The sequence below is a fragment of the Camelus bactrianus genome, chromosome 1 (genome assembly GCF_048773025.1).
Source record: "Camelus bactrianus isolate YW-2024 breed Bactrian camel chromosome 1, ASM4877302v1, whole genome shotgun sequence".
NCBI lineage: Eukaryota > Metazoa > Chordata > Mammalia > Artiodactyla > Camelidae > Camelus > Camelus bactrianus.
Window position 1 is genome coordinate 120,603,030 of NC_133539.1, and position 13,584 is coordinate 120,616,613.

General features: G+C 41.5%; 1 protein-coding gene across 6 annotated transcripts in view; it reads left to right on the plus strand.

Annotated features, from left to right (window-relative positions):
• The window catches only part of LOC105073877 (collagen alpha-4(VI) chain-like), a 110,621-nt gene that overhangs the window by 45,615 nt on the left and 51,422 nt on the right, over nucleotides 1–13,584 (plus strand). For all 6 annotated transcript variants that reach the window (XM_074372177.1, XM_074372179.1, XM_074372183.1 and 3 more), the window contains 2 exons: nucleotides 11,754–11,825; nucleotides 13,205–13,231. In XM_074372177.1, coding sequence (XP_074228278.1) covers nucleotides 11,754–11,825; nucleotides 13,205–13,231 — 99 coding nt within the window. The remainder of the gene's footprint in view (nucleotides 1–11,753; nucleotides 11,826–13,204; nucleotides 13,232–13,584) is intronic.

Genomic DNA, 13,584 nt, shown 5'->3' on the forward strand with positions numbered 1-13,584 from the left:
ACTTTTCACACTCCTGGTATACACAAGCATTAGTGTTTTAATTGCCCCAGTTAGAGTAGTCTGTTGATTATTAGAATCTTTAGGTTGCCTGAGCTTGGAAAGGAAGCAGAAATTAGAGAAAAATGCAGCCACTGAGATTTGTGTAAGCCCACCCTTTTCTTTGGTGATGTTTGTGGGAGAATCACTCCACTTTCCTCTTTATTTTGCTTCAGTAAGCGTAGTCTCAGATGTTAGAAATACATTCAGAAATGTGAATTGTGAGCTTCCATGATTTTGCTGAGCAGTAGTGAAATTATTTCTTCCTGTTTTTATGATGTTTTAAAATGTCTTTTAAGTGTTATTTTTTCTGCTTGGCCTCTGGTTTCATAATATGCCTGATCAAAGTTAAGAGAATAACTTAAGGTCTGACCAGCCCATTAGGACCACTGATGCCAATTTCAGACAACTTGGATAAGCCAGCAATGCCTGTCTAGGGTGGAGGATGATTTTGTCCCCTTACTCTGCTGTCTCAACATCTCAAAACCAACATATTTTATAAAGACCGTCTAGTACAGAGCTAGAAATAGAATGTGAGTGACATATGTAATTTTATATAATGAAAAAGTTATTAATAGCAAACTTAAAGAAAGTAAAAAAAAAACAGGCAAAGTTATCTTTATTAGCATATTTTATTTAACCCAATATATCCAAGATGTAATCATTTCAACATGTAATTAATATAAATATTGATGAGATAATTTGCTTTTAAAAATATGCTACTTTGTAATCCAGTGTGTATCTGCATTTAGAGCTCAATTGGACTAGACACATTTTAAGTTCTCAGCAGCCACCTGTGGTTACTGATTGTGACAGTGCCTTCTGTAGGACTCATTCTCTTTTTGTTTCATTTCTCACAAGATAGGTGACTTCAAACTACATCATCCTCTGAGTGGCTTTTTTTTTTTTTAAGTGAAGTATAGTCAGTTACAATGTGTCAATTTCTGGTATACAGCATGTTTCAGTCATACATATACATACATATATTCATTTTCATACTCTTTTTCATTATAGGTTACCACAAGATAGTGATTACAGTTCCCTGCGCTGTACAGTAGAAACTTGTTACTTATTTTATATATAGTATCTACAAATTTTGAACTCCTGATGAATAGCTTTTTTAAAAATTGACGTATAGTAGGTTTACAATGTTGTGTTAATTTCTGGTGTATAGCATATTGATTTGGTTATACACATACATATATATTCTTTTCCACATTCTTTTTCACTATAGGCTATGACAAGGTATTGAATATAGCTCTATGTACTATACAGTAGGACTTTGTTGTTTGTCTATTTTATGTATAGTAGTTGGTATCTGCAAATCCCAAACTCCCAATTTATCTGTCCTCACCCCCATTCCCCCGGGTAACCATAAGTTTGTTTTCTGTGCCTGTGAGTCTGTCTGTGTTTTGTAGATAAGTTCATTTGTGTCATTTTTAAAAGATTCCACATATAAGTGATATCATGTGGTATTTCTCTTTCTCTTCCTGGCTGGCTTCACCTAGTATGACAATGGCTTTTAATGTCGCTTCTCCGCAAAGCAGATCAGGCTGGTCTCCTCTATGGCAGAGACAGCTCTTGCTGGTGGACAGGTTTCAGAATCTGCCCAGAATTCGTAGGTTCAAGAACGTTCAAAGTGTAGGAAGACAGATAACGAACTCATTGTTCCCATTATCTTTCCATTCCCTCTCCCACTTCCCAAATAGCAGCAGCAGCAGCAGCAGCAGCAGCAGCAGCAGCAACAACAACAACAACAACAACAACAACAACAACAACAACAACAACAACAACAACCCCAGACACAAGTCTTAGTGTTGCAGAGCAGCAGTCACCCTCTGGGGCTCTGTGGGTGGCGAAGCTGAGAGGGGAACGGTGGGCGGTCTTATGCTGGGTGTCTAGGGTCTCAGCTGGGCTGGAGGACCCGAGGTGACTTCCTCTCCCCGCCCTGGTGAGCTTCGGTTGCAGAAGGGCAGGTAGAGGTGGTCCTGCAAGGCTGCTAGGTCTCACAGGGAGGGGCGGACTTGAGAGGGAGCAACCAAGGGGTCGGCCTGAAGCCACCGGGCTCTGAGCATGCTCAGAAGTCAGGCGGTAACTTGCCGGCCACAGTCTGCCGGGTCCAAGGGCGTCACTAAGTCCCATCCAGATTCAAGAGAAGGTGGGCGATCAGACCCCTCCTCTTGGGACGGGAGTGCAAGGTCACGTGCGTGGCAGGAGAGCTCGGAGCTTTTGGCGTGGCCATCCTTGGAAAGCACAATCGGTCAGACTCACGGATTCAGTGTATTTTCAAAGTTTACCTACTGTGAGATGCTGGTTTAAATATGCACTGGTCACACATGAAGGCTTCATTAGATAGGACAAAAATCAGGTTATCTAAGGTCACAAAAAATAGTTACGTAAGAAAACCGGCAAGCCGCGAGGCAAGGCACGCCTTCTCGCGAGAAACTGGCACCTGGCTCTTGGCGTTGCCCGCCCTTCCACAGGCGTCGCCCTCTTCCTCTTGGAACTTCAGCTTCCTGCCTCTTGGAGTGTACGGACTGCGTTGTTTCCTCATCTGTGTGGAAGGATAGCCCTACCTGCCTCCTAGGTGTGCGGACTAAATGAGCCAAGGTGTGAAATGCACTTGGAACAGCGTCCAGCAGGGAGCAAACGGTGTCACTGTTGGTGGTGCTTTTCCGGCTGCTCTCTGACTTGAGCGTCCAACCCCGCGCCCAGGACGCATCCTCTGAGTGAGCCCGGGGCTCGTCCAACCGGCCTTTCCTCCCAGCAAGCTTCCTCCAGGGCCTGCACCAGGACACCTTGCTGCAGCCCATTGGCCATGGATGGGGGAGGATTGGTCACCCACCCAGGGGAGAACATCATTAAAGCACACAACAAGGGGCACAGATAGTGGGGCGAGCATCCCTGGGACCAGAAGTGCCACTGGAAACCAACTGAAAGCTCTAACAGTAAACAGCATTTATGACTTCTCACGGCAGCAAGAAGCATCACAGACAACATGGCAGTAAATGACTAAAAGCAGGCGCGAACGTGATGAAAGTTTAATGGAAAACACAAAGGAGACTGGGTAACGGGGCCAAATGGAGTCACCCACCATCTTCGCGGATGGGAGATTCAGCGTGGGAGAGTCCAGGCTCTGTCAGGCGGAACTGCAGTTCAGTGCGGTGCCAGTACGAGTCAGTGGGCGTGACTTGGTCCTGCTGTTGGGCTGCGCGATGCTGGTGTGTTGGGGAGTCTGCCCCACAGATCACGGGGACAGCCCTTAGCGCGGTGTTTAAAAACAGAGCAAGGGCTCTAAGAAAGGACTTTAGTGCATATGAAGATTAGTGTGATGTAGGATTAATACCTGGCGCGGGACAAGTGGTCCTTCATGGGGTGTAAGAAAAGAGAGCCCTTCACCCCACACAGACCAGAGTTGCTGCAGATGCAAGAACCAACCGTGAGCGTGAGCGTTTAGTTATGAAAGTTCCAGTAGTAACAGAAGTCATATGGAAACAACACATAGTTTGTTACTGTTTTTACTAAAGTACTGTCAGTGACAATGTGTCAATTTCTGGTGTAGAGCACAATGTCCCAGTCATGCATACATACATAGATTTGTTTTCATATTCTTTTTCATTAAAGGTTAGTATAAAGATACTGAATAGTTTCCTGCACTATACAGAAGAAACTTGGTTTTTAATCTATCTATCTATCTATCTATCTATCTATCTATATTAGTTAATATTTGCAAATCTCAAACTCACAAATTTATCCCTTCCCACTCCCTTTTCCTGGTAACCATAAGATTATTTACTGTATCTGTGAGTCTTTCTGTTTTGTAGATGAGTTTATAGTGTCCTCTGTTTTCTTTTTTTAGATTCCACATATAAGTGATATCATATGGTATTTTTATTTCTCTTTCTGTCTTACTTCACTTAGAATGACAATCTCTAGATCCATCCATGTTGCAGCAAATGGCATTATTTTATTCTTTTTTATGGCTGAGTAGTATTTCATTGTATAAATATACCATAGCTTCTTTATCCAGCCCTCTGTCAATGGACATTTAAATTGCTTCCAAGTCTTGGCAACAATTGATAGTTTTGACTCCAAATTTAAGAGTTGCATTTAAGGACAGACACCATGGATAAAGTTAGAAGGACAAGCATCACATATGGAGAGACATGTACCAGCTAAACAGTGCAAATATATCTGGAACACACAGAAATGTTCTATAAATTAGTAAGAGGTAGAAATTCCAGTCGAAAGTGGGCAATGGATAAACTAGTTATTTGCAGAAAAAGAAATGCAAATGGAAAATAAGTACCCAAGAAGATGTTTGACTTTGTAAATACACATGAAAATGAAAATAAGAACATATTCTATATGCTAGCCTGATTGAAAAAATGTGAAAGATTGATAATATCTGGGGCAGGGAAGTAGCCACTCTCATCACTGTTGATTGCAGGACGCCTGTTTTTTTGCAGGATAATTTGGAAGAATTTATCAAAAATTAAAATATGCCTGTTTTTTGACCAGCAAACCCACTATTAAAAAGCCATGTATAACTCTCACAGACTTCAGACAATACTATAGGGCTACAGTCATCAAGACAGCATAGTATTGGTACAAAAACAGACCTATAGACCAATGGAACAGAATAGAGAGCCCAGAAATGAACCCACAAACTTTTGGTCAACTAATCTTCGACAAAGGAGGCAAGAATATACAAGGGAATAAAGACAGTCTCTTCAGCAAATGGTGTTGGGAAAACTGGACAGCAGCATGTAGAGCAGTGAAGCTAGAACACTCCCTTATACCATACACAAAAATCAACTCAAAATGGATCAAAGACTTAAATATAAGACAAGATACAATAAACCTCCTAGAAGAAAATATAGGCAAAACATTATCTGACATACATCTCAAAAATGTTCTCCTAGGGCAGTCTACCCAAGCAATAGAAATAAAAGCAAGAATAAACAAATGGGACCTAATGAAACTTATAAGCTTCTGCACAACAAAGGAAACCATAAGTAAAACAAAACGAATGGGAGAAAATTTTTGCAAATGATGAAACCAGCAAAGGCTTGATCTCCAGAATATATAAGCAGCTCATACAACATAATAAGAAAAAAACAAACAACCCAATCCAAAAATGGGCAGAAGATCTAAACAAGCAATTCTCCAAGGAAGACATACAAATGATCAAAAGGCACATGAAAAAATGCTCAATATCACTAATTATCAGAGAAATGCAAATCAAAACTACAATGAGGTATCACCTCACACCAGTCAGAATGGCCATCATTCAAAAGCCCACAAATGACAAATGCTGGAGAGGCTGTGGAGAAAGGGGAACCCTCCTACACTGCTGGTGGGAATTCAGTTTGGTGCAGCCACTGTGGAAAACAGTGTGGAGATTCCTCAAAAGGCTAGGAATAGACTTACCATATGACCCAGGGATCCCACTCCTGGGCATATATCCAGAAGGAACCCTACTTCAGGATGACACCTGCACCCCAGTGTTCATAGCAGCACTATATACAATAGCCAAGACATGGAAACAGCCTAAATGTCCATCAACAGATGACTGGATAAAGAAGAAGTGGTATATTTATACAATGGAATACTATTCAGCCATAAAACCCGACAACATAACGCCATTTGCAGCAACATGGATGCTCCTGGAGAGTGTCATTCTAAGTGAAGTAAGCCAGAAAGAGAAAGAAAAATACCATATGAGATCGCTCATATATAGAACCCCCCCCCCCAAAGAACATAAATACAAAACAGAAAAAGACTCATGGACCTAGAATACAAACTTGTGGTTGCCAAGAGGGTGAGGAAGGGACAGACTAGGAGTTCAAAATTTGTAGATACTGACAGTCATATGCAAAATAGATAAACAAGATTATACTGTATAGCACAGGGAAATATACACAAGATCTTGTGGTAGCTCACACACACAAAAATGTGACAATGAATATATGTATGTTCATGTAGAACAGATATATTGTGCTCTACACTGGAATTTGACACAAGATTGTAAAATAACTATAACTCAAAAAAATGTTTAAAAAAAAGCATGTATAGTGGCTATTGGGGTAAGTGGAACTAGTCATGCAGAGAAAGACAAATACTGCTTTAGCTCACTTATATGTGGAATCTAAAGAAAGATAGAAGGAAAGAAAAAGAACGAACTAAACTCATAGAAAAAGAGATGAGACTTGGTTACCAGCGGGGTGGGGGAAGCGGACCTGGAGGAAGGTGGCCAAAAGGTACAAACTGCCAGGTGTGAGGTAAGTGCGTGCTAGGGAAATAATGGGCCACGTGTGACTCCCGTTACCACTGCTGTGTGATCCACGGGAAAGTGGTCTAGAGAGTCAACAATGAGTTCTCATCACAAGGCAAAGAGCGTGTTCCCTTGTCTTTTGTCTTTGTGTCTGTATGGGACGGTGGGTGTTGACTGAGCCCTCCTTTCACAGCGGGTGGAAGTCAGAAACCTGCATCTGCTGCGTGGGGGTGGGCTGGGAAAGCAGATAGGGAAGAAATAAGAAAATCCATGTGTGAAGATGTGTGTACTAGTGTGATTACTTACCAGCAAACAGTGGGGAGCAGTCTAGAACTTTCCTCCTGGAGACCTGGATACGGAAGTTGTGCCCGGAAGCCAGCTTTTTGGCTGGCAGTGAAATGTCACAATTACACAAAGTGTACATGTTATATAGAAATTCCTTATAGGGCCTTCATGTTTAGACTCTCCCTGCCCATAGAGGATGGAAGCCGTGGTCAGGGTGGGGAGAGAACGCGGGCTGCAGCCGACGGAAGGAGAACCAAGAACCCGGGGAAGCACCTCGGGGCAGAAGCCCCCTGAGAGCCGTGGACTGAGCCCAGCCCGGGAAGAAAACGTGCCTGGAACGCGGCACTCCTCCCGCTCCCGGCGCGCACGCCCTGACCTCTCGCCTGGACTGTTGCGGGAGCTCCCCCACCACGCACAGCGGTCGGAAGGGCCCAGATGGAATCTGTCAGGTGGTGCCCCTCGCCCCTCCCCTGCTCAGGGATCCTGGTTTCACCTCGAGGAGAAGGAAGCCCTGGTGAGGCCCCTCCCGGGCTGCACCGGGGGAACCGCACCCCACCCTCGGGCTCCGACGGCCTCAGCCCACCGGGCTGTTCTGGGACGACACGGGCTTCTCCCGCCTCGTGGGCCGGGCTGGCTGTCCCTCTGCCTGGACGGCTCCTTCCTCACCTCCTTCAAGCCTGTTCTCCGATGTCACTGCCCACAAGAGGCCTCCAGGTGACAGTCCACACTGCCCTTCACGTCCTCTCCTTGGGAGGCACTCCCTGTGATGAAATGTGTAACTGCTGGGAGGCTGGGCACCAGCGTCCAGGAACCCTGCGTCCTGTCTCTGCAACTCTTATAAATCTAAAATTATTTCAAAGTAAAACGTTTAACCCACCGCCCCCAAAACCAGCTCACGTTTGTTGGGAGCTTTGTATGCGTTAGTTGAACGGCTACACGTGCGTATGTTTTCTCTTCTTATCTCATCCACAAAATAAGATGCTTTTCTTCGTCTTATTCCCGTTTCTCATAGAATAACTTGCACCAGCCCAGCATTTGAAAAGCTTTGTTGATGTAATTCTCTCCGCTGTCCTGATTTTAATCAATAGCTTTAAGCAGCCCCTGTGAGCAATCGGACATCGATTTTTAAATGCAATAGAACTTAATTCCTAATGAGAAACACAGGGAGCCCAAATTTCCCTCTCAAAACAATTTAGCCTATTGCCCATCATAAAGCAATTTCCATTTCTTATGAGAACATCCTGGAGCTGTTCTGCCCAATTAGAAAACAGGATCTATTAGGGATGTAGGTGAATTGAACAAATATTTACTTACAGTATTTAACTTAGTTACACATAAACGTTCTGAAGTCTTTATTATGTAAAAAGATATATTAAATTGAAAATTCTTTTTTTCTCATATTTTTTCAAGCCATTTTATTCAAAACTCTTCCCATGTAATTTCTTTCTTAATTTATTGAAGCATACTTATTCTTTTTTTATTGAAGTATAGTTGATGTACAATATTATATGTTACAGGTGTACAATATAGTGATTCACAATTTTTAAAAGTTATGCTCCATTTATAGTTACTATAAAATATTGACTATATTCCCCATTTTGTGCAACATATCTTTGTAGCTCATTCCATGTAATTTCTATATTTCTTTGGCATTCCTGGAGCCACTTTCCAGAAGCATCGCACCGGGTTTTCTAGAGTATATTGTGTTCACTTCTAAATGTTTTTCAGATAAACCACTTTTAAGTCTATTTACAAAATCTGTCACTGCAAATTTTACTTCTGGCTTCAAAAACTTGTTGCCTCATTTTTCTTGTGAGAGTATTTTTAGGTACTCAGGAATGTAATTACAAATTCTGTTGTTTGTAAAAGTGATTTTTAAAAGTCCTGTTTCATGATCTAACATTTGAAATTGTGAGGTTTCACCCTCAAATATAATAAATAATCTCTGTCAGATTTCTTTATTTCCTTTCTTCTTTAACTGATCTGGTAGGTGACTTCCATAAACATCCCATAAATATCTCAAATTACCTGACTGGGTGTCAATCCTACGCTGTTCAAAGCCAAGTAATGGAGAGAGGGCTCTGAAATACAGGAGACTGTGAAGACTCAAATTAAGGATACTTTTTTTTTCCCTGAGGACTGATTTTGAAAAAACACATACCTAATCACGTAGATACAACAACTGGAACTTTAGAAATTATAAACAGAAGTCATAGGAGTGGGTTTTTTCCTTTTTCATCACGTTTCTTTTTAATTTTTAAGTGTAGTAAAACACAGGTAATGTAAACTTGATGGTCCTAACTGCTTCTAAGTGTTTGAAGCTCAGTGACGTCAGGTACATTCACGTTGTTGTGCGGCCCCTCCCCTCACCCATGTCCAGAACTCTTCCATCTTGCAAACTGGAACTCTGTACCCATTAACACTACCTCCCCGTCCCCCTCTCCCCCAGCCCCGAGCCACCACTGTTCTACTTTCTGTCTCTATGAATTTGACTACTCCACGTGTCTCTTTAAGTAGAATCACACTGTATTTGTCTTCTTGGCTTATCTCACTCAGCATAATGTCCTCAAGTTTCATCCATGTTGTAGCATGCCAGAATCTCCTTCCTTTTCAAGGCTGAATAATATTCCATGGTATCTGTATGCCCCCTTTTGTGTCTCCATCCATCCATCAATGGACACTTGGGTTGCTTTCACCTTTTGGCTGTTGCAAATAATACTGTGTATGTGGGTGTGCAGAGATCTCTTTGAGACCCAGCTTTCAATTCTTTGGGGGTGTATATTCCAAAAGTGGAATTGTTGGCTCATGTGGTAATTCTGTTTTTACTTTTTTTTTGAGATACTACAATACTGTTTTCCATAGCAGCTGTATTCTTTTCTATTTCCACCCCAAATGCATTGGGGTTCCAACTTCTTCACATCCTTGCCAACGTTTGTTTTTGTTTGTTTATTGCTAATAGCCATCCTGAGTGGGTTTTTAGAAATTTTTTTATTTTTTATTTTTAATTTCCAAGATTAACTTACTTACTTTCTTAATTTATTTATTCATTTTATTGATGTAGAGTTGATTTACAATGTTGTGTTAGTTTCTAGTGCACAGCATAGTGATATATATATATATATACACATATATGTGTGTATATATATATATATATATATATATATATATATATATATATATATATGTTCTTTTTGGTATTCTTTTTCATTAGAGGTTATTACAAAGTATTGAATAAAGTTCCCTGGGTTATACAGTAGGACATTATTGTTTGTTTATTTTATAGATACTAGTTTATATCTGCTAATCCCAAACTCCTAATTTATCCTTCCCCCCTTTCCCCTTTGATAACTGTAAGTTTGTTTTCTATGTCTGAGTCTCTTTCTGTTTTGTAAGTAAGTTCATTTGTGTCATTTTTTTAAGATTCTGAGTGGGTTTATTTTTAACGTTTTGTTAAAAATAAAATTAACAATTTTTCCTCAGTGTCCTTGCTTTATGAGGGACATTTGTTTTATATATAACAATTATTTTCTAATAAAGATGACAACCATTTATTCATGATTGATGACACTGGATAGTGCAATGTAAACCAGCACATCTGTGAGGGTTACATTTTTCAGATGAAGCTTAAACACCACATATTGAACCTAAAAATTCTTATAAGCTAGGAAGAAAGAGGAGAAAAGACATTTATTTGGCACCTACTGTGTGTTAGGCTCTGCGTTAGGCACTTTGTGTATATTTTGACACAACCTTCATCACAACTCTACTGATATGTGTTAATACTTTCTTTATGTATATTCAGAAATAGAAACTCAGAGAGAGTAAGTGACTTGCTAAGGTCAGGTAGACAGCGTTGCAGGTGTGTCCAAACCCATGTCTTTTTGTTTGTTTGTTTTTATGAGGGGGAGGTAATGAGGTTTATTCATTTATTTCTATTTGGAGGAGGTAATTGAAATTGAACCTGGGACCTCGTGCATGCTAAGCATGCGCTCTACCACTTGAGCTATACCCTCCCCACCAAACCCACGTCTTGTGTTGTGCCCTGCTATTACTTGCTGTCTGTTAGGCATAAAGCACCTCATTTGTCCAATCCATGTGGTTTGTGACATCCTTTCAATACAATAGCTCATGCGTTCAATACAACAATCCTATGAGTGGTTAGAATCCATGTTATCCAGATCCATATTTTTTTTTTGCCAGTGGAGGAAATTGTAATTCACAGAGTCATGTGCTCACAAAACTTGTTGGAGGCAGAGCTGGGACTCAAACCCAGGTCCTTTCATTCCAGATCCGGAGGACCTCTCACTTTACCATGATCCCTTTTACTGTCCTGGGCAGCTCACACAGGGAAGTCATCCAGCCTTGTTAAGAGAAAGTTAGATATTACATTTGTAGACCCTCTTTTTGATGAAAGGTCTTGGGATGTACAGTGCTTTCTAATTTATATTCGATCAACTTAGTAAAAGGCCTGACATCTCCCGTTCCGTTCCTTATTCAATACCTTGATCAAAAGGTTACGTTCATTAACATAATTCAGGGAGTCATTCTTCAAATCCTGATTGGATGTTACCGTGTGCCAGACGCCGTACTTAGGGCTGGAAATCCAGAGATAAATAAATGAGACGTTGTCCTTGTCTCCAGGAAGCTCACAATATACCAGGAATATAACACAAAAACATAATAACAAGCAATATAACAGTAAAAGCTTCTCAGGAGAGGACGTATGACATATGATCTACACCTTAGACAGAGGCTGGATTTCATCTAGAAAAGAAAGAGTTAAATAGTGGTTTATTCTTTGTGGAGCCGTGAGGAAACCTTCATCCAGTTTTAGCTGCCTGAAGGAAATATTCAGACACATCTTCTGTTTGATTTGAATGCTTAAGTTTTTGCCCATGTGGCTTGACTGAATTGATCAAAACAGAGAGAGAGTTCAGATTCGTGTGATTTGGAGTCATCAGTGTGGGCAGTTGATGGGTGAACATTCTGATTGCCTTGCAGGTCATCCAACCATGTCTTTGAGGATGTAAAAGTGATTGCAAGGACCATGTCGTTATTTTACCCATTCTGACAGTTGCTCATTGCTGGCTGGAATTGGTCGGATGGGGACAGAGGTTGTTGCTTGACTGTCTCCATGTGTATCTTTACTCCACAGGGAGAAAGAGGTCCCCGAGGTCTTCCTGGACTCCGAGGTGAGGACGGATGCCGGGGCAGGAGAGGACCCAAGGTGAGTGTGACCTCGAGCTGTGGAGGTCTTTCCCTGTCTCTGGAGTTTGAGGAAAATCTTAATTCTTCAGCGTAGCTCTGGTGTTTTAGCTCTTTCTCAGACTAAGGGAGCAGAGCAGTGGAGCCTGAGGAAAGGAATCCTGAGTGCGAAATCTAGTGTTTATTTGGGGAGTGGGGGTGGGGGTCACAGTAAACCCGAGTAGAGGAGTAGAGAAGTTAGACAGAAGGGAAGGTGGCCTAAAAAGGGTGCATTATTATTTGATTACACTGTGGGTGGATAGAGCTTAATCCTGCTGAGAAGCAGTGGGGGCCAGTGAGCGCAACTCACCCCCAGGGGGAGGGAGCGGGAGTATGTGTGCACCAGATCCCATCGGGCATTAGTTGAGGGCTGCTCCCAGGGGACACTGATGCCCCAGCACTTCTGGCCGGTCTCGTGTGTGGACAGACTCCGATACCAGGAAAAACCCTCAGGAGGAGACCCACAGAGGTGGCAGTTGGAAGTTGGGCTTGAGAACAATGAGATTTTAAAGGCTCAGTGGTAGACTTTGTGCTTAACAAGCACAAGGTCCTGGGTTCAATCCCCAGTGCCTCCATTAAAACAAACAAACAAATAAATTAAAAGCCAAATGTAGGGATCATGAGTGGGAAACCCTTTTTTAGTGGTTTCTTTAAATGCCTCTTAACCTTCTAGGATTAGAGAATGTCCTTTAATAAGGCCAGATAATTATTTTTACAGCCAGCTTCAGAGTCCTCTGGAGTTTTTCTGATCACAGTGACCATATTCTGTATCTTCTACCAAGTTTGTCTTTCAATTACTTTGTCTTATGGTTCCCGGAAGCCTTTGCATGCTTGTGAATCAGTGTATTCCCATTTTTGTTTGGAAGAGTATGATTGTTGTCATAAACGACAGGTTACCGCTGTTTCTGGCTCTCCCCCTACTGTGGGAGGAGTTACAAGGCGCACTTTTCTCCACGTCACGGTGCAGGGGAGTGGTAGTAATCAGTGATGTCCATGTGGTCACTGGAGAAGAAATCTCCATTTTGATCCAAAACTTGCAGTTTCTTTTTTTAAAATTTTATTCTTAATTGAAGTGTAGTTGATTTACAATGTTAATTTCAGCTGTACAGCAAAGTGATTCAGTCATACATACATATGGACATATATATTTCAGATTCTTTTCCACTGTATGTTATTACAAGAAATTGACTATAGTTCCCTGTGCTAGACAGTAGTTTCTTGTTGTTTATCTATTTTATATATAGTAATGTGTGTATCAAAATTGCAGTTTCTTGAAATTAGGGAACATATGGTTTCCTAAATGAAACAGTGGCTTAAAAGTGTCATTCAAGCTCAGCTGTTTTTATTTGTTTTGAATTTTAGGGAGCAAGAGGATTTTCTGGAGAAAAGGTGAGTGGTCTTCCTTATTCTCAAAGTGGGGAGTGGCTTCTTTGGGAAACACAACATCAAGTTCACTGATTTTTTCCTTTGCTTGAGTAAGGTGGGGCTTAACACTTGGGGATAGATGTGTCAGGTGGTGTTAACAGCCAAACTGTCACGCTAATGAATGGCTGTCTGTAAGGTAAGTATTTCAGGTTTGAATCTGGACCTATAAGATAATTTTCAAGCCTTGCTGACTACAATGATGGAGCCACAAGATTATCATGTTTATCTGAAAGAGTTGGTTCTGAATTCAAGGTGTGTTCAGGAGGGTTTGGTCATGTGAGGTGTCACGTGGGAGAGGGATGCAGGACAGGGCTGGT